The following is an 18,220-nucleotide window of genomic DNA, read 5'->3' as shown; positions in this document are numbered from 1 at the left end:
CTCAGATTGCTGATTTATCACAGAAAATGTCCACAGACAAACATGTGCATGAGCACCCATGCAGCTATGTCTTACTATACTTGTGAGGACTTTGGGGACCAACAATTGATTCCCACTTAAAATCCTATTTTCCCTAACCCTTACCCTAAAATAGCCTTTTTACAAGTGAGACCCAGCAAAATGTCCTCACTTCTCTGAATTGTTGTTGGTTTTATTCTTGTGAGGACTTCTGGTACTCAGTACAGTAAAACGTACACACACAGAGATAAAAAGTTGTATTATACATTTTTATTATAGCTAACCACAGACGTTTCAACCCCAAAATGTATTTTTGCAGAATATGTCTGTGAAACAACTGGTCCATGGTAGCTATACAACTGATACAAGCATTCCTATATAGTCAGAGAAGGAATCTTTGATAGTGTTTTGGTATCCAGCTACAGCTGTCAGTATATGCTCATTGTACTTATGAACTGTACTCATGACAGTAGGAAAGGCCGTCAAAATATAAAAGCTACCGGTAGTATATTAAAATAATGAAAAACAAGAATTACAAATAGTGGTAGGAAAGTACAACATGTCTTTTCACGGTTGAGACGTTAAAACTGGACATGCCATTAGAATTGTGGCGTTAAAAAAAAAATCATGGAACGTTGATTCTTCTTCTTTGGTTTCTAATTACGTTTAATTTCTTTACAAACTATTCAGCTCTATCAGTGTTTGGTCCAGGACTTGATGCATATCCAAGTTCTCTTCTTTTGCACTGGATAAATGTTCTGTAATAAAAAAGTTGTAATATTCAAACTTGAGAAAGTCGGTCTCCCTTTGATATCTCTATGAGATTTGCCAGGACACAGACATTGCGAAGACAAAATGTGTAATGACTGCACCTGTAAACTGTTTTGTTGTTCTTTAGTTGATAGTATTTATACTATGTTAAAATGTAAAATAAATATTGATTAGCAGAAAAGGAGAGGATAAAAGCAGTAAAGTTGAGGTAGCAGATTTGCAAAGTAAGGATTCAAGGAGAGGAAGTGCATAGAACAGGTCAAATTTTATTGAAACTTTGATTTTGCAGAAAAGGTCTCACAACAAGACAGAATAGGCACAAAGAGAAGATAAAATAAGAGAATGCAATAGAAGAGAGGAGAAGATAAGACAGGAGAAAAGACGAGGCGAGAAAAGGTGAAAGCGTCACATTTCGATCGGGCAAAAGTGAAGTGTGAAAGGTAAAGGGTAATCTATATGGCGGTCATGTCAGTGAGGGCGTGGTCCAGCTCCTCACTGATGGCCTTGTACTTCAGCTTCTGAGAGTACAGTTCATCTAGAGGTCAGCCAAAGGTCAGCAGATCAGAGGAAATGAGCAGGCGTGGCAGGATGCCGCAGGGTCAGAAGAGCAGAGAGAACAGCACAGAGACCATAGAGGAAAAGGGGTGGGAGAGACAGAAAGAGGGGGAGAGCGAGAGAGGGGGGGAGAGAGAGAGAGAGGGGGGCAAGAGAGGGGGAGAGAGAGAGGGGGGGAGAGCGAGAGAGAGAGGGGAGAGAGAGAGAGAGGGGGGGGAGAGCGAGAGAGAGAGGGGGGGGGGAGAGAGAGAGAGAGAGAGAGAGGGAGAGAGAGAGAGAGAGAGAGAGGGGAGAGAGAGAGAGGGGGAGAGAGAGAGAGAGGGGAGAGAGAGAGAGGGGAGAGAGAGAGAGAGGGGGAGAGAGGGGAGAGAGCGAGAGAGGGGGGGGAGAGAGAGGGGGATGAGAGCGAGAGAGGGGGGAAGAGAGAGAGAGAGAGAGAGAGAGAGGGGGGGGGGGATGGGGGAGGGAGAGGAGAGAGAGAGAGAGAGAGAGAGATCGTAGAGAGAGAGAGAGAGAAGAGAGAGAGAGGATGGAGCGAGAGAACCGAGAGAGAGAGAGAGAGGGTGGGCATAGGAGAGACGAGAGAAGAGATGAGGGGGGAGAGAGAGGAAGGGCGGAGAGGGGAGGGAGAGAGGAGAGGAGGAGAGAGGGGAGGAGAGAGAGAGGGGGGGGAGAGAGAGAGAGAGAGAGGGGGAGAGGGGGGAGAGAGAGAGAGAGAAATTGAGAGATTAGGGTCAAAGAATAATTCCGCAGTAGAGAGAGAAAAAAGACAGTCTAGAGATCAGTGTTAAATCCAGATTTTTTGACTATGCTCTGAGGAACCACAGTGTGCATAGACATAAACAGCCATGAAATGCACTGTGTGTGAACTGTACCTTCTAAGTCATCAATGGTCTTTTCCAGTTTGGCCACCGATCTCTCTGCAAACTCAGCACGAGTCTCAGCCTAGAGAGACAGGACAGAGGACCGGTTATAGCCAGTAACGACAGATATCCCCTTACACACTATATGTGTGAAATAGGACCAATCTACGCTGAGTATAATGAACATTAGGAACACCTTCCTAATGTATGAGTTGCATCTCAAGCGGCGCACAATTGGCAAAGCGTGGTCTGGGTTAGGGGAGGGTTTGGCCGGGGTAGGCCGTCATTGTAAATAAAAATGTGTTCTTAACTGACTTGCCTAGTTAAATAAAAGGTTAAATAAAAATGTAAATAAAAGTTTGGGAGCCGAAGTCTATCCCTCTTCGCCGGGTCATTTGTCAACAGTAGGGATTCTTCAATGAAGTGTCTGTTGTCGTTCAACGACAGACGACTTGTTTTCGTTTACATTTTTTAACTGAGAAATACTGCACCAAACATCTTAGTTCGATGTAAATTTGCGCAACTAAAACGTCAAAATTAAAGACAGATTTATCGAGTTATCTTCGATTAATTCAGACTATTTTAAAAGGAAGTGCATACTGGCTACGGCGTCTCAAGATTGACAAACAGTACTAGTGCCGCTTTTTTTCAAACAATGGTCTTTTAAGGGAGTATGTGAGCACACTTGTTTGGTTCTCTTAGCCGAGTTCAGCTGGAGCATGCTGAAGCCTTAAGGGCAACATGCCACTACAGACAGACAGCTGTCCTCACCTCTTTCAGCTTGTCACTCAGCACTTTGATTTCGTCCTCATACTTGTCTTCTTTTTCTGAATACTGCAGAGACAAAACAACATATTTATTAATGGAACTTACATGTCATTAATATTATTCAGTAGCAGGTTTCAGAGCTGATATTTTGCAAAAGTATCATTCAGACAGGGCATGAAGAAACAGAACAAAATGGGGGCAGAGGACACTCACCTTAACAGACTGAGCCTCTAGGGACTTGAGGTTGTTGGTTACATTCTTCAGTTCTTCCTCCAGGTCACCACATTTACTGTAGAGGAGGACAGAAGGAATCAACTTACATCAACAAGGCAATCTTGGCCCAAGGTTGATTTGACACTAGCCCGCAAGGGTGGGCAATTCCAGTTGTTGATTGGTGTCACAGTTTTGCCCCCAGCACCAGCTAACACACCTGTCTCCAATAATCACCTAATCATGATCTTCAGTTTAGAATGCAATGTGATTAATCAGCTGTGTTTGCTAGGATGGAGAAGAAGTGTGACACCAATCAGGCCCTCGAGGACTAGAGTTGCAAACCCCTGCGTGTAGCTAGTAAAAGCATTCTAACACAAGAAGTCTGACCAGGGCCAGCACCAGAACAAATCAGTTGGACTGGCATTTTATTTCCATAGGGGGCAAGTTTTTTTTCAACTGGACCTCCTACACGTTTTCTAAAAAATGTGTTTTATAGTAGACATGTAATTTTACATGCCATACTATTTATGGCCAGACAGCATCAGATACATGGGCTATCCATACTGAGACAGAGGGGGCGCTGTTTTGCTTGCTCAGATGCTTTATTTGAGATTGATGCGTATTTTTGTCGGCGTGCGTCTCCGTCAAATAAACCCCTAACGCCACCCTGTAGTCTAACTAACATAGTTGACACACATCTAGCATGATGACTACTGGTACTTACAGCTCAGAGATCTCTGCTCTCTCTTCGGCCCTCTCCAGTTCACCTTCTAGGATGACCAGCTTACGAGCCACCTGAAACAGAACACAAACCATGGGTCAGAAGGGATCTCTTGGAGACTAAATTCAACATGAAATCAGTAATCGTGCCTCATTACATTGACTCATCTGAAAATGTATGATGTCATGAACGGCGCCTGAGGTCTTCCTGACCACAACAACTAATCAAGAAAAACTCTGGGTTATACTGGTTATGACCAGCTATACTAGGGCCTTACGGATTAGACCCAGAGGTTTTCCTGGTCAGGGGAAACTCTTAGCCTAGTGGTTAGAGTGTTGGGCCAGTAACCAAAAGGTTGCTGGATCAAATCCCTGAGATTACAAAGGTAAAAATCTGTCGTTCTGCTCCTGAGCAAGGCAGTTAACCCAGTATTCCCCGGGTGCCGAAGATGCACCTCTCTGATTCAGAGGGTTGGGTTAAATGCGGAAGACACATTTCAGTTGAATGCATTCAGTTGTACAACTGACTAAGTATCCCCCTTTTCCCTAATAACAAACGATGCTGTGACTCCAGGGTGAAGTTTTCACTGGGTACAGATCTAGGATCAGCTTTCCTTTAGTGGGGAAAATGCAAAAAAACAGACCCAAGATCAGCATCTAGGGGCAATTTCACCCTATTATTCTGTGATTCTTACCTCCTCATACTTCCTGTCAGCCTCCTCAGCGATGTGTTTGGCCTCCTTTAGCTGCATCTCCTGGATCTCCATCTTCTCCTCGTCCTTGGAGGCTCGGTTCTCTATCACCTTCATGCCTCTGGAGCAACAGCAACACAGGGTTAGCTACAGTATAACCTACCGTAGGTAAAGACTAAGAAAAATGCTAGATAGCTCTGTAAGCTCTGTGATTCCCATTATATCAAGAATAACTGTGTATAACTACAACCCCCTCTCCATACAGAGGAAGTCAGCAAAGTGTGGAGGCCACTTTCTCCTTTGTCCAAAAGAAACACAATCCCTCCTTATACCAGTCCATACCCATAGATAAACACGGACCCATAGAAAAGCACTGTAGCGCTGTCCTATCTATATAATGACAGAGCAAATGGTGGGGCAATGGTGTAGTGGTGCTGTAGTCCTGATCTGACCTCTCACTCTCGTCAGCAGCCTTCTCTGCCTCCTCTAGTTTCTGCAGGGCAGTGGCCAGTCTCTCCTGAGCCCTGTCCAACTCCTCCTCCACCAGCTGAATCCTACGGTTCAGAGCCGCCACGTCGCCCTCAGCCTGCGGGGGGGGGGGGGGGCACAGGTTAGAGGTCATGATAAAGATCAGAGGAAACAAGACCAATAAATAATAATAAAATCCCAATGGTATAGAACAACAGGTGATGAGGTGAACTAGGGAGCCTGCAGATAGCGTATCATCACTGTTCATCAGCACTCTCAAGTCAGTCCTTAACCCACACTGTGTATTACCCAAGAATAAAGGACTCATTCAGAAGAATAGGGGAGACTCATGATGGGAATGGTTGAATCTTGATAAATTGTACACGCTAGTGCAACGTCCCCTCCTCATCAACGTATTGTAAACAGTCAGTCAGTCAGTCAGTCAGTCAGTCAGTCAGTCAGTCAGTCAGTCAGTCAGTCAGTCAGTCAGTGTGAACAGTTGGCTGTCTGGGATGGCTGCTTATCAATCTACTTCCTGTGAGACGCCCATTGTAAAAGATAACCCTGACGTCTGTCTGTCTGCTTCTCTCCTGTCTGGTCCCTTCATTCAATAGGAAAAACTAACCTCTGCTTAGGCTTGTCAAATGCCTTGACTAGAATATCATTGTTAGCTATTCAATATAATGCTATAGCAAATTAGGGGGGTAGCCACGACTGAGACTCAAATCCGGGTTCCAGCGACTGTTAAGCCAAGAGGGCCGAACCCCTTGATGAGGTCTCTAGGTGTTGGGTTAAGGTCGCTACATTACCCTCTTCCTTTAGGAGAGTGGTCCCCACATTTCTCTATACCAAGCCCCCTCACGTGTACACACCTCTCGATGGCCACACGGGTGCCATCCCACTTCTGACACCAATGTAGCGAACCCGGGTCCAGTGAATGTCAAGCCAACACCTTTACTGTTACTAGGTGTTGGGTTAAGGTTGCTACAATACACTTAAACGTAATCAAAAGTCAATGATTTTGTGGGAATTAAATGTGAAGGCACGTGACTTGACTACGGAAATATTTGGTTTCCTGACTATCCCCTTCTCTTCACATCTCAATAGAAAATGTTCCTCCACTTCATTACAACCAGAATATGAATGAACTCAATACATGCCTCACTTCAAGGTAGTGCACAGCACTGACTTTTAGTCGATATAATTTTAGACTACTTTAAAAGCGTTTTCAGCAAAAGAAGAACGGAGGAAAACCAAAAGTAAAATAAACTTGGCAAACAGGTAATGATGAAACTGTAGCCATAACATTCTCACGTTTTCGCGCAATTCCCGTTCATCGTCCAACTGTTTCTGTAAAAGTATCGTGTGATCTTCTGCATCGTCCGCTTGCTGTTGAAGCGCCCGGATTTTGCTTTTCACCGCGTCCAACGATCCACCTGTCATTATCGAACTAAGTGATCGATCTAGCCTACTTGATATACTGTAAATTGGATATCAAATTTAAAATACGTTTAAGAAGTAGAGGGCCGGGAAAAGGGCTGAAGTTTTCAGGAAAGTTATGGCTGAAATCCTCCAATCCTGAGCACTCAGATGACATCATGATTAGATTAACCAGAGGGAGGGAGGTTTTCCTGCATGAAGGTCTTGATCTTTGTTCCCATGAGAGGGTGTGGGTTCATAGCTGGTTTTACTGTCTATGGTTTTTGGCTTTCACTTCAGTTTCAGTGCAAGGTGTGTGTAGGTTTATGTCTGCAGTTATGTACACCCTGAACTGATTAGAGAGAGAGTGCGAGAGAGAGAGAGAGTATGAACTTCTTTTGGAACTTCTGTGAGTGTAATGTTTTCTGTTAATTTGTATTGTTTATTTCACTTGTGTTTATTATCTACTTCACTTGCTTTGGCAATGTTAACATATGTTTCCCATGCCAATAAAGCCCTTGAATTGAATTGAGTATGGTAGAGAGAGAGTGTGTGTGTGTGCAGGGCTGGGTTAATGCAGGGGCTTACCGGCCTGAAACCCCTGGGCCCAGGCCCTTGGGGGGCCCAAGAGGCAGCAAAAAAAGGAAAAGAAGAAAGCAAAAATGATTAAGGAAATATATTAAATAACTGATTAATAAAATAAAAGAAACAACTGCATAATAAATAATATATTGGGTAACTGATTAATAATAATAATTAAAAACACATAATAAATAAATGTGTCTGGATTGTAATTTTGGATTAAGTTTTATCACAAGCGCAAACAATTATCTGCCAAAATAAAGGAAACACCAACATAAAATGTCTTAAAAGGGTGCTGGCCCACCACGAGCTGCCAGAACAGCTTCAATGCTCCTTGGCATAGATTCTACAAGTGGACCTAAACCATGCCAGGAAAACACACCCCACACCATGACATATACTTTGTATTCCTTGTTTACTCAAGTGTTTCCTTTATTTTGGCAATTACTGGTATTCCTACAGTTGGGAAGGCTGCAGTTTGGGCAGCATTTGCACTAAATATAGGCTACAGCTTGTTGCGTTGTGGCCATAGATATATAATCCATAGAAGGGTCTTGTAACCTCTTACCCTGGCAATTTGAATGTTAATACTCATCGGTACACTAGTAATGAATGCCAGTCCTAACTTGAATGGGAACTGCCATCTATGGATTATATTTCTATGGTTGGTTAAGGCTGTTGGTTTGCGTTTTGTAGCGAACAGCAGCGCTGTTTTTTCAAAGTAGCTCGTCTTGAGACGAGCTCATCGGTCATCACTGTGATTAGCCTATGTCTTCATCTTTATCATTAGGTGAGTCAGTGTGCCACTGGAAACCTTATTTAGTAGCCTACTGTAGTTTATGATATATATACTGTATTAAAAAACCCTGGGGCCTATGATTTCTTAATCTGTCCTTGTGTGTGTGAGAGAGAAAGATTCATATAAGTGCATAATAAAGTAGGTGCGATGGACAAGGTAAACTTGGCTCTAAATATGGTTTCATATCTGTAAAAACAATCTTTATAACATGTATACTGAACAAAGAAATGGTTGGAATGTTCATTGATTTATTTGCTGAAATAACCTGAAGCCATCGGGCGACAACACATTCCACAGGCTAGTGTTTCCTATCTTTCTTTCTCCTTTTCCCCTGGAGTTGGATGACACTGATCTAAGGTTGAATATGAACACAGGAAGAAGATCAATCATTCTAATCATTCAAATCAAAATCAATGCGCCGAATACAACAGGTGTAGACCTTACCGTGAAATGCTGACTTACAAGCCCTTAACCAACAACGCAGTTTTAAGAAAAATAATAGTTAAGAAAATATTTACTAAATAAATTAAAGTAAAAACAAAGTAACACAATAAAATAACAATAAAGTTATATACAGGAGGTAACGGTACCAAGTCAATGTGCGGGGGTACAGGGTAGTCGAGGTAATTGCGGTAATTTGTACATGTAGGTAGGGTTAAAGTGACTATACATAGATAATAAACAGCGATTAGCAGCAGTGTAAAAAAAATGGGGGGTCATTGCAAATATTCCAGGTAGCCATTTGATTAATTGTTCAGCAGTGGCTTCGGGCAAGAAGCTGTTAAGGAGCCTTTTGGACCTAGACTTGAGAACAGAGAGAACAGTCTATGACTAGGGTGACTGGAGTCTTTGATCATTTTTAGGGCCTTCCTCTGACACCGCCTTGTATAAAGGTCCTGGAAGAGCAGGAAGCTTGGCCCCACTACCCTCTGTAGGGCCTTGCGGTAAGATGCCGAGCAGTTGCCATACCAGGCGGTGATGCAACCAGTCAGGATGCTCTGGATGGTGCAGCTGTAGAACTTTTTGAGGATCTGAGGACCCATGTCAAATCTTTCCAGTCTCCTGAGGGGGATAAGGCATTGTTGTGCCCTCTTCACGACTGTCTTGGTGTGTTTGGACCATGATAGTTTGTTAGTGATGTGGACACCAAGGAACTTGAAGCGCTCGACCTGCTCCACTCCAGCCCCGTTGATGTGAATGGGGCGTGCTCTGTCCTCCTTTTCCTGTAGTCCACGATCTGCTCCTTTGTCTTGCTGACGTTGAGGGAGAGGTTGTTGTCCTGGCACCACACGGCCAGGTCTCTGACCTCCTCCCTATAAGCTCATCGTTGTCGGTGATCAGGCCTACCACCGTTGTGTTGTCGGCAAATTTAACGATGGTGTTGGAGTCGTTCTTGGCCATGCAGTCATGGGTGAACAGGGAGTACAGGAGGAGACTAAGCACGCACCCCTGAGGGGCGATATTAGCATTGACATTTTCAGTCAAAACACCTCAAACTAAGACATGGTATCAAAAACAAGGTGAAACGAGCTGAAACAAGCCACTTACGATTCCCCATATGGTAGTTTCTTGTCATTCTTGCTAGCAATCTGGCCATCCAGAATCACAACATATTGGACTGTGTCTGTATCTGTGTCTGTAACTGTGTCTGAAACTACGTGTCGGCGTCTGTAGCGGTGTCTGTGAGTCTGTAACTGTGCCTGTTGCTGTGTCTGTGACTCTGTTGCTGTGTCTGTGACTCTGTGTCTGTGAGTCTGTAACTGTGCCTGCTGCTGTGTCTGTGACTCTGTCTGTTGCTGTGTCTGTGACTCTGTTGCTGTGTCTGTGACTCTGTCTGTCACTGTGTCTGTAGCTGTGTCTGTAACCCTGTCTGTTGCTCTGTGATTGTGTCTGTAGCTGTGTCTGTAGCGATGTCTGTAACTCTGATTGTGTCTGTAGCTGTGTCTCTGTGATTGTGTCTGTAGCTGTGGCTGTAGCGTTGTCTGTAACTCTGTCTGTATCTATGTCTGTAGATGTGTCTGCGACGCTGCGATTGTGTCTGTTGCTGTGTCTATTGCTGTGTCGGTGACTCTGTGGCTGTGTCTGTAACTGTTTCGGTGGCTCTGTGGTTGTATCTGTAGCTGTGCCTGCGGCTGTGTCTGTAGCTGCACCTGTAACTGTGTCTGTTGCTGTGCCGGTACACATGTATGTGTCTGTTGCTGTAACTGTGTCTGTGACCATGTCTGTAGCCGGGTCTGTAACGCGTCTGTGTCTGTTGCTGTGCCTGTGCTTGTGTCTGTAGCTGCGCATGTAACCGTGTCTGTAGCCGTGTCTGTAACTGTATCTGTAGCCGTGTCTGTAACCGTATCTGTAGCGGTGTCTGTAACTGTATCTGTAGCGGTGTCTGTAGCGGTGTCTGTAACCGTGTCTGTAGCGGTGTCTGTAACCATGTCTGTAGCGGTGTCTGTAAATGTGTCTGTAGCGGTGTCTGTAAATGTGTCTGTAGCGGTGTCTGTAACCGTGTCTGTAGCGGTGTCTGTAACTGTATCTGTAGCGGTGTCTGTAACTGTATCTGTAGCGGTGTCTGTAGCGGTGTCTGTAACCGTGTCTGTAGCGGTGTCTGTAACCGTGTCTGTAACTGTGTCTGTAACCGTGTCTTTATCGGTGTCTGTAACCGTGTCTGTAGCGGTGTCTGTAACCGTGTCTTTATCGGTGTCTGTAACCGTGTCTGTAGCGGTGTCTGTAACCGTGTCTTTATCGGTGTCTGTAACCATGTCTGTAGCGGTGTCTGTAAATGTGTCTGTAGCGGTGTCTGTAACCGTGTCTGTAGCGGTGTCTGTAACTGTATCTGTAGCGGTGTCTGTAGCGGTGTCTGTAACCGTGTCTGTAGCGGTGTCTGTAAATGTGTCTGTAGCGGTGTCTGTAACCGTGTCTGTAGCGGTGTCTGTAACCGTGTCTGTAGCGGTGTCTGTAACTGTATCTGTAGCGGTGTCTGTAGCGGTGTCTGTAACCGTGTCTGTAGCGGTGTCTGTAACCATGTCTGTAGCGGTGTCTGTAAATGTGTCTGTAGCGGTGTCTGTAAATGTGTCTGTAGCGGTGTCTGTAACCATGTCTGTAGCGGTGTCTGTAAATGTGTCTGTAGCGGTGTCTGTAAATGTGTCTGTAGCGGTGTCTGTAACCGTGTCTGTAGCGGTGTCTGTAACTGTATCTGTAGCGGTGTCTGTAACTGTATCTGTAGCGGTGTCTGTAGCGGTGTCTGTAACCGTGTCTGTAGCGGTGTCTGTAACCGTGTCTTTATCGGTGTCTGTAACCGTGTCTGTAGCGGTGTCTGTAACCGTGTCTTTATCGGTGTCTGTAACCATGTCTGTAGCGGTGTCTGTAAATGTGTCTGTAGCGGTGTCTGTAACCGTGTCTGTAGCGGTGTCTGTAACTGTATCTGTAGCGGTGTCTGTAGCGGTGTCTGTAACCGTGTCTGTAGCGGTGTCTGTAAATGTGTCTGTAGCGGTGTCTGTAACCGTGTCTGTAGCGGTGTCTGTAACCGTGTCTGTAGCGGTGTCTGTAACCGTGTCTGTAGCGGTGTCTGTAACCGTGTCTGTAGCGGTGTCTGTAAATGTGTCTGTAGCGGTGTCTGTAACCGTGTCTGTAGCGGTGTCTGTAACCGTGTCTGTAGCGGTGTCTGTAACTCTGTCTGTAGCCGTGTCTGTAACCGTATCTGTAGCTGTGTCTGTAGCCGTGTCTGTAGCTGTGTCTGTAACCGTGTCTGTAGCGGTGTCTGTGGTCTCCTTACCAGAAGCATTTCCTGTATAGTCTTCAATAGCCACAGCAGTGTGAGGTTCTCTGTTTGTTTTAGCTGCATTCCTCACATTTCTGAGACTGAGGATGTGTCCTAAACGGCATCCTAGTCCCTATACAGTGCACTACTTTTGACCAGAGCCTTATGGGTCCAGGTGAAAAGTAATTCTCTCTCTCTCTCTCTCTCTCTCTCTCTCTCTCTCTCTCTCTCTCTCTCTCTCTCTCTCTCTCTCTCTCTCTCTCTATATATATATATATATATATATATATATATATATATATAGAAGCCTCTGAACCTTTGTTTCAGACCTGGGAGGGAGCGCTCCATGCTCTACAATGACCAGTAGATTCATGGAATTCAAAGTAGAGGTTTTTCTGATGAAGGTCACATCAAACACAGCCTTTGTTACTAGTCTCATACTGCCCCTCACCATACAGTAAATGCAATTTATAGCTTGCTCAGTGACTTACTTCTTTGTTTCTCTTGACCGTAACGCAGTTCAGTAGATGCTATCTTTGAGAAAACCTCATAGAGGGAGAGGAGACTTGACTTTGTTCATATATGGGAGTTAAGGTTGGAAAGTCACATCGACTGTAATTCGTTGATTTATTGGGTGTTTTCTGTTGATGAAAGAGACCCTGCTGTGGTTTGAGGGAAGGCAGTTGGTTGTGCTGTTGATGAAAGAGACCCTGCTGTGGTCTGAGGGAAAGCAGTTGGTTGTGCTGTTGATGAAAGAGACCCTGCTGTGGTCTGAGGGAAAGCAGTTGGTTGTGCTGTTGATGAAAGAGACCCTGCTGTGGTCTGAGGGAAAGCAGTTGGTTGTGCTGTTGATGAAAGAGACCCTGCTGTGGTCTGAGGGAAAGCAGTTGGTTGTGCTGTTGATGAAAGAGACCCTGCTGTGGTCTGAGGGAAAGCAGTTGGTTGTGCTGTTGATGAAAGAGTCCCTGCTGTGGTCTGAGGGAAAGCAGTTGGTTGTGCTGTTGATGAAAGAGTCCCTGCTGTGGTCTGAGGGAAAGCAGTTGGTTGTGCTGTTGATGAAAGAGACCCTGCTGTGGTTTGAGGGAAGGCAGTTGGTTGTGCTGTTGATGAAAGAGACCCTGCTGTGGTCTGAGGGAAAGCAGTTGGTTGTGCTGTTGATGAAAGAGACCCTGTTGTGGTCTGAGGGAAAGCAGTTGGTTGTGCTGTTGATGAAAGAGACCCTGCTGTGGTCTGAGGGAAAGCAGTTGGTTGTGCTGTTGATGAAAGAGTCCCTGCTGTGGTCTGAGGGAAAGCAGTTGGTTGTGCTGTTGATGAAAGAGACCCTGTTGTGGTCTGAGGGAAAGCAGTTGGTTGTGCTGTTGATGAAAGAGACCCTGCTGTGGTTTGAGGGAAGGCAGTTGGTTGTGCTGTTGATGAAAGAGACCCTGCTGTGGTCTGAGGGAAAGCAGTTGGTTGTGCTGTTGATGAAAGAGGCCCTGCTGTGGTCTGAGGGAAAGCAGTGGATGTTATCACACATGTTATTTTTCTGACCTGATCTCTCTAAATGATCAGGAAAAAGGAATGCTGTTTAATCTTGGGTCTTTTGATGACACAACCAGACTAGATCAGAGTCTGTTGTCCAACGGCATTCAAAGATGTCTGAACGAACTTGCCAAGACCAACCAAAGTTCTCTAAACCATGTGTGTGCGCACTGGTGCAATGCTTGAGTATAAAGGAAGGTGTTTTATTGCTTAACCTTGGATGTGATATGATACATTTAAAACATCTGTATGCATCTGAAGTAGGATTATTTGAGCGTTACAGTGACAACTCGGCAGTATCTCTAGTACCGTACTCACGTCAGTAGCCTTCTTCTCTGACAGCACCAGTTTCTCCTGTGCGTCCTTCAGAGCCTCAGAGTATTTATCCAACTCATCTTCTGTGCCCTTCAGCTTCTTATTCAGCCCCAGCAGCTCATCTTCCAACTGGGGGCACACAGAGTGAGAGGGAGGCAAAGAATCAGGGAAGGGTGTTCAGATATATCAATATTTTATACAACAGACATGCCTGTACTTCTTTGCCGCAGAAAGGACAGATTAGGTGACAGAGTCAGGAAATGCTCATATATGCTTTCTGTCACACAGAATCAAGTCAGCTCTATACAAGACAGAATCACGTCAGCTCTATATAACATTTTACATTTACATTTTAGTCATTTAGCGGATGCTCTTATCCAGAGCGACTTACAGTAGTGAATGCATACATTTCATACAATTAATTATTTTTATTTTTTTACAGAACCACGTCAGCTCTATACAAGACAGAATCACGTCAGCTCTATACAAGACAGAACCACGTCAGCTCTATATAAAACAGATGTATATCTAAACATTGTGCCTCCAGTTGGGAACTCAGGAGAAAAGGCCTGAAAAGGAAGAGAATAACCAACCACTCAGTATTTTGTAGCTAGAAATGTAGAATTGAATTGACTCCAATGTTGCATGGATATTGCTAATGTTTTGGTGCTTGTTCTGAAGACTAGAAATGCATAAAGTACTTGTTGTTGTTGGATTCAACTCTACTTGGTCCTGCAGTGCTTTATAGCCATGAACTGTGATCCCAGTAGATGGCAGAAGGATACAAGTGTTCATTGCCCCGCTGGCCTTTACCTCACAGGCTGCTGACGGGGCTCTGGTCAAACGCAGTGCACTATATAGGTAAACGGTGCCCTTTGGAACAAAGCCCCAGAGACTCATAGAATACCAGAGGAAAGCATCATCACCGTTTAACTCTATCCAACCAATTGTCTAAAGAGGTCCGTGTAATCCACCATGATTCAGGCAAACGGAACCCTCCATATCTAAAATGGCTGAGGGTATTGTGGATATTGCTACTGACGACTGCCTGCCACTACGGTACTCACACTTACGCACACGGTTCTATGAATGTTGTGTTGTTAGTTCGACTACATTCAAAATGGAAGCCTACTCCCTATATAGTGCACTACTTTTGATCAATACCTACAGGGCTGTGGTCAAAAGTAGTGCACTATAAAGGAAATAGGGTGCCATTTGGGACACATCCTTAGTATCTCCTCTGGTATGTTCTTGAACTTTAGACAGATCAGACAGAGGAATGTTGGTGAGTGGATCTGCACCCCAGAGCCATGTAAAGTCACACCAAAGTGAGGAGCAGAGCGACAGCTGGCATAGCTAGCTTTTTATTCCTGGTACCCCTGTTGTTCCTGTACAACGCGGGAGGGGGGGGGGGGGGGGGCTGGGCTAATCCTTCTGGAGCTCTGCAGCTCTCATGATCTATCAATGATCAGTCGTCATGCAGCCTGCTGCTGGATGCCAAATGGACAGGGGGACCCCTATCCCCTTAGCCTGGAGATACAAAATGATTAGATCTGGTAGCTTTAATGATTCATAGATTGATTCACCAAGCCTTCTGATGGGCTGCATGGAGATTTGTTATCACATTGGAATTTTCAACCATATTAACAGATGAGCTGGGTGGAATTTGGGCCATATTTGATCCTTTCATGTCTACAGGAGTGTCTGGGAGGTTACGGGGAAGGGGTGGGTTTGGGATGTAGAAGAACTCACTGCTCATCTCTCTCCCTGAGGGCTCATCCCTGTCTACATCCCTCTCTTCATCCCTCTCTACATCCCTCTCTCCCTGAGGGCTCCATCCCTCTCTACATCCCTCTCTACATCCCTCTCTACATCCCTCTCTACATCCCTCTCTCCCTGACGGCTCATCCCTCTCTACATCCCTCTCTCCCTGAGGGCTCCATCCCTCTCTACATCCCTCTCTACATCCCTCTCTACATCCCTCTCTACATCCCTCTCTACATCCCTCTCTCCCTGACGGCTCCATCCCTCTCTACATCCCTCTCTCCCTGAGGGCTCATCCCTCTCTACATCCCTCTCTCCCTGAGGGCTCATCCCTCTCTACATCCCTCTCTCCCTGAGGGCTCATCCCTCTCTACATCCCTCTCTCCCTGAGGGCTCATCCCTCTCTACATCTCTCTCTCCCTGAGGGCTCATCCCTCTCTCCATCCCTCTCTCCCTGAGGGCTCATCCCTCTCTACATCCCTCTCTCCCTGACGGCTCCATCCCTCTCTACATCTCTCTCTCCCTGAGGGCTCATCCCTCTCTCCATCCCTCTCTACATCTCTCTCTCCCTGACGGCTCCATCCCTCTCTCCCTGAGGGCTCATCCCTCTCTCCATCCCTCTCTACATCCCTCTCTCCCTGAGGGCTCCATCCCTCTCTACATCCCTCTCTCCCTGAGGGCTCCATCCCTCTCTACATCCCTCTCTACATCCCTCTCTCCCTGAGGGCTCATCCCTCTCTCCATCCCTCTCTACATCCCTCTCTCCATCCCTCTCTCCATCCCTCTCTCCATCCCTCTCTCCATCCCTCTCTCCCTGAGGGCTCATCCCTCTCTACATCCCTCTCTCCCTGAGGGCTTCATCCCTCTCTACATCCCTCTCTCCCTGAGGGCTCATCCCTCTCTACATCCCTCTCTCCCTGAGGGCTTCATCCCTCTCTACATCCCTCTCTCCCCAAGGGCTCCATCCTTCTCTACATCCCTCTCTCCATCCCTCTCTCCCTGAGGGCTTCATCCCTCTCTCCATCCCTCTCTCCCTGAGGGCTTCATCCCTCTCTACATCCCTCTCTCCCTGAGGGCTCATCCCTCTCTACATCCCTCTCTCCCTGAGGGCTTCATCCCTCTCTACATCCCTCTCTCCCCAAGGGCTCCATCCTTCTCTACATCCCTCTCTCCATCCCTCTCTCCCTGAGGGCTTCATCCCTCTCTCCATCCCTCTCTCCCTGAGGGCTTCATCCCTCTCTCCATCCCTCTCTCCCTGAGGGCTTCATCCCTCTCTCCATCCCTCTCTCCCCGAGGGCTCCATCCCTCTCTCCATCCCTCTATCCCTGAGGGCTTCATACCTCTCTCTATCAGAGGAAAGGAGAATCATCCTCAGTACAATCAACTAGCTGTTCTATGTCTCAGAGCTTATTTTCATCAATCAATTTCAAGTAGCTCTTTTTCCCCGGACTCATTTTACTTTGCTTAAACTACTTTATACTCTGTGAGGAGTATAGGTCATCCACAAATGCATTCCATCACACTCTGCCTTGGGCTAGTTTCTCAAATTCCTTCAATGAGATGAACTGCATATATTTATATCTCAGAAATTACATTTATGATATATATACACAACATCTATTTACTAATTATCATTTCCACCCATGGGTCTAATACATTGAATACGAAATATGACATTCAAGCACACAGCACAAGAGTAACAGCATCACGTTCATTATCAAGTACTTCAACATTAGCCTATATTACAATAGATTAAAAGAAGTACCCATGTATATTTTACCACTCTGTACAATTCATCACTTGTATCCATTAGCTGCTTTCTGTCTCCCCCTCCTCAACTCTTCTCTCTCTCCCTTTCTCCCTCCCCATCTCTTCCCTCTCTCCCTTCCCCCTCCTCAACTCTTCTCTCTCTCCCTTCCCCCTCCTCAGCTCTTCCCTCTCCCCCTTTCCCCCTCCTCAACACTTCCCTCTCCCCCTTTCCCCCTCCTCAACACTTCTCTCTCCCTTTCCCCCTCCTCAACTCTTCTCTCTCTCCCTTCCCCCTCACCAGCTCTTCCCTCTCCCCCTTTCCCCCTCCTCAACACTTCCCTCTCCCCCTTCCCCCTCACCAGCTCTTCCCTCTCCCCCTTTCCCCCTCCTCAACTCTTCTCTCTCCCCCTTTCCCCCTCCTCAACTCTTCTCTCTCTCCCTTCCCCCTCACCAGCTCTTCCCTCTCTCCCTTTCTCCCTCCTCAACTCTTCTCTCTCCCCCTTTCCCCCTCCTCAACTCTTCCCTCTCTCCCTTTTTGGAGTTGTAAAATTCCAGTAGCTTTTCAAATTTCCCAGGTTTTCCAGAAATCCTGGTTGGAATATTCCTGCATTCAGGAGAGAATAAGCAAGAGATCTGGGAATCCTACATCCGGGATTTCTAGAAAACCTTGGAATTTGGGAAAGTTACAGGAATTTTGCAACCCTACCCTCATTACAGTCCTTCCGTCACCTTATCTTTCCTCCCCCTCTCAATATCCTCCCCTCACCTTATCTTTCCACCCCCCCCTCTCAATATCCTTCCCTCACCTGTTTGCATTTGTCCTCAGCTGATTTCTTGTCGGTCTCTGCCTGCTCCGCCCGGTCGATGGCGTTCTCTTTGTCCAGCTTCAGCATCTGCATCTTCTTCTTGATGGCCTCCATGGTTGACGGTTGTTAGGGTTCAGTGGCTTCAGAAACTGGGGAAACTTTTCAAGTTTGGGACAGGGAGGTCTAGCTAGACACTTAAAGACAAACCCTCTCACACAGAGAGAGAGAGAGGGATTGAGCGAAAAGAGAGAGAGAGAGTAGTCCTTTCTAAGTTTTCAAGTCCACCAGAGCCAATACGCCAGCCGATACAGAGAGGGAGAGCAGAGAGAGAGAGAGAGAGAGAGAGAGAGCAGAGGATGCAGACTGGAAACCAGGGCTGATATAAGTGATTTAAACCTGACTGGAGGTTTTGAAGAGACAGCCCCATCCAGTCCCCAGTGACATAA

The 18,220-nt window shown here is 46.0% G+C and overlaps 1 protein-coding gene across 4 annotated transcripts; it reads right to left on the bottom strand.

Annotated features, from left to right (window-relative positions):
• Nucleotides 1-268: 268 nt before the first annotated feature.
• LOC115157544 (tropomyosin alpha-1 chain) lies at nt 269-18,179 on the bottom strand. 4 transcript variants are annotated; one of them, XM_029705896.1, is made up of 9 exons: nt 17,775-18,179; nt 13,459-13,584; nt 5,053-5,186; nt 4,604-4,721; nt 3,913-3,983; nt 3,189-3,264; nt 2,979-3,041; nt 2,220-2,289; nt 269-776 (listed from the first exon to the last, which is right to left on the bottom strand). In XM_029705896.1, the coding sequence occupies exons 1-9, from the start codon at nt 17,886-17,888 to the stop codon at nt 694-696; spliced, it is 855 nt and encodes a 284-aa protein (XP_029561756.1). In that variant the 5' UTR covers nt 17,889-18,179; the 3' UTR covers nt 269-693. The 4 variants fall into 4 exon arrangements, with proteins under 4 accessions (XP_029561756.1, XP_029561758.1, XP_029561755.1 ...); XM_029705895.1 differs by lacking the exon at nt 269-776 and adding an exon at nt 1,036-1,324 and having other exon boundaries at nt 17,775-18,177; XM_029705898.1 differs by lacking the exons at nt 13,459-13,584; nt 17,775-18,179 and adding an exon at nt 6,383-6,616.
• Between the last annotated feature and the right edge of the window lie 41 nt (nt 18,180-18,220).

The sequence above is a fragment of the Salmo trutta genome, chromosome 21 (assembly GCF_901001165.1).
Source record: "Salmo trutta chromosome 21, fSalTru1.1, whole genome shotgun sequence".
Taxonomy (NCBI): domain Eukaryota; kingdom Metazoa; phylum Chordata; class Actinopteri; order Salmoniformes; family Salmonidae; genus Salmo; species Salmo trutta.
The sequence above is the reverse complement of the archived record's forward strand: the minus strand, read 5'-3'. Positions and strand labels throughout refer to the sequence as shown.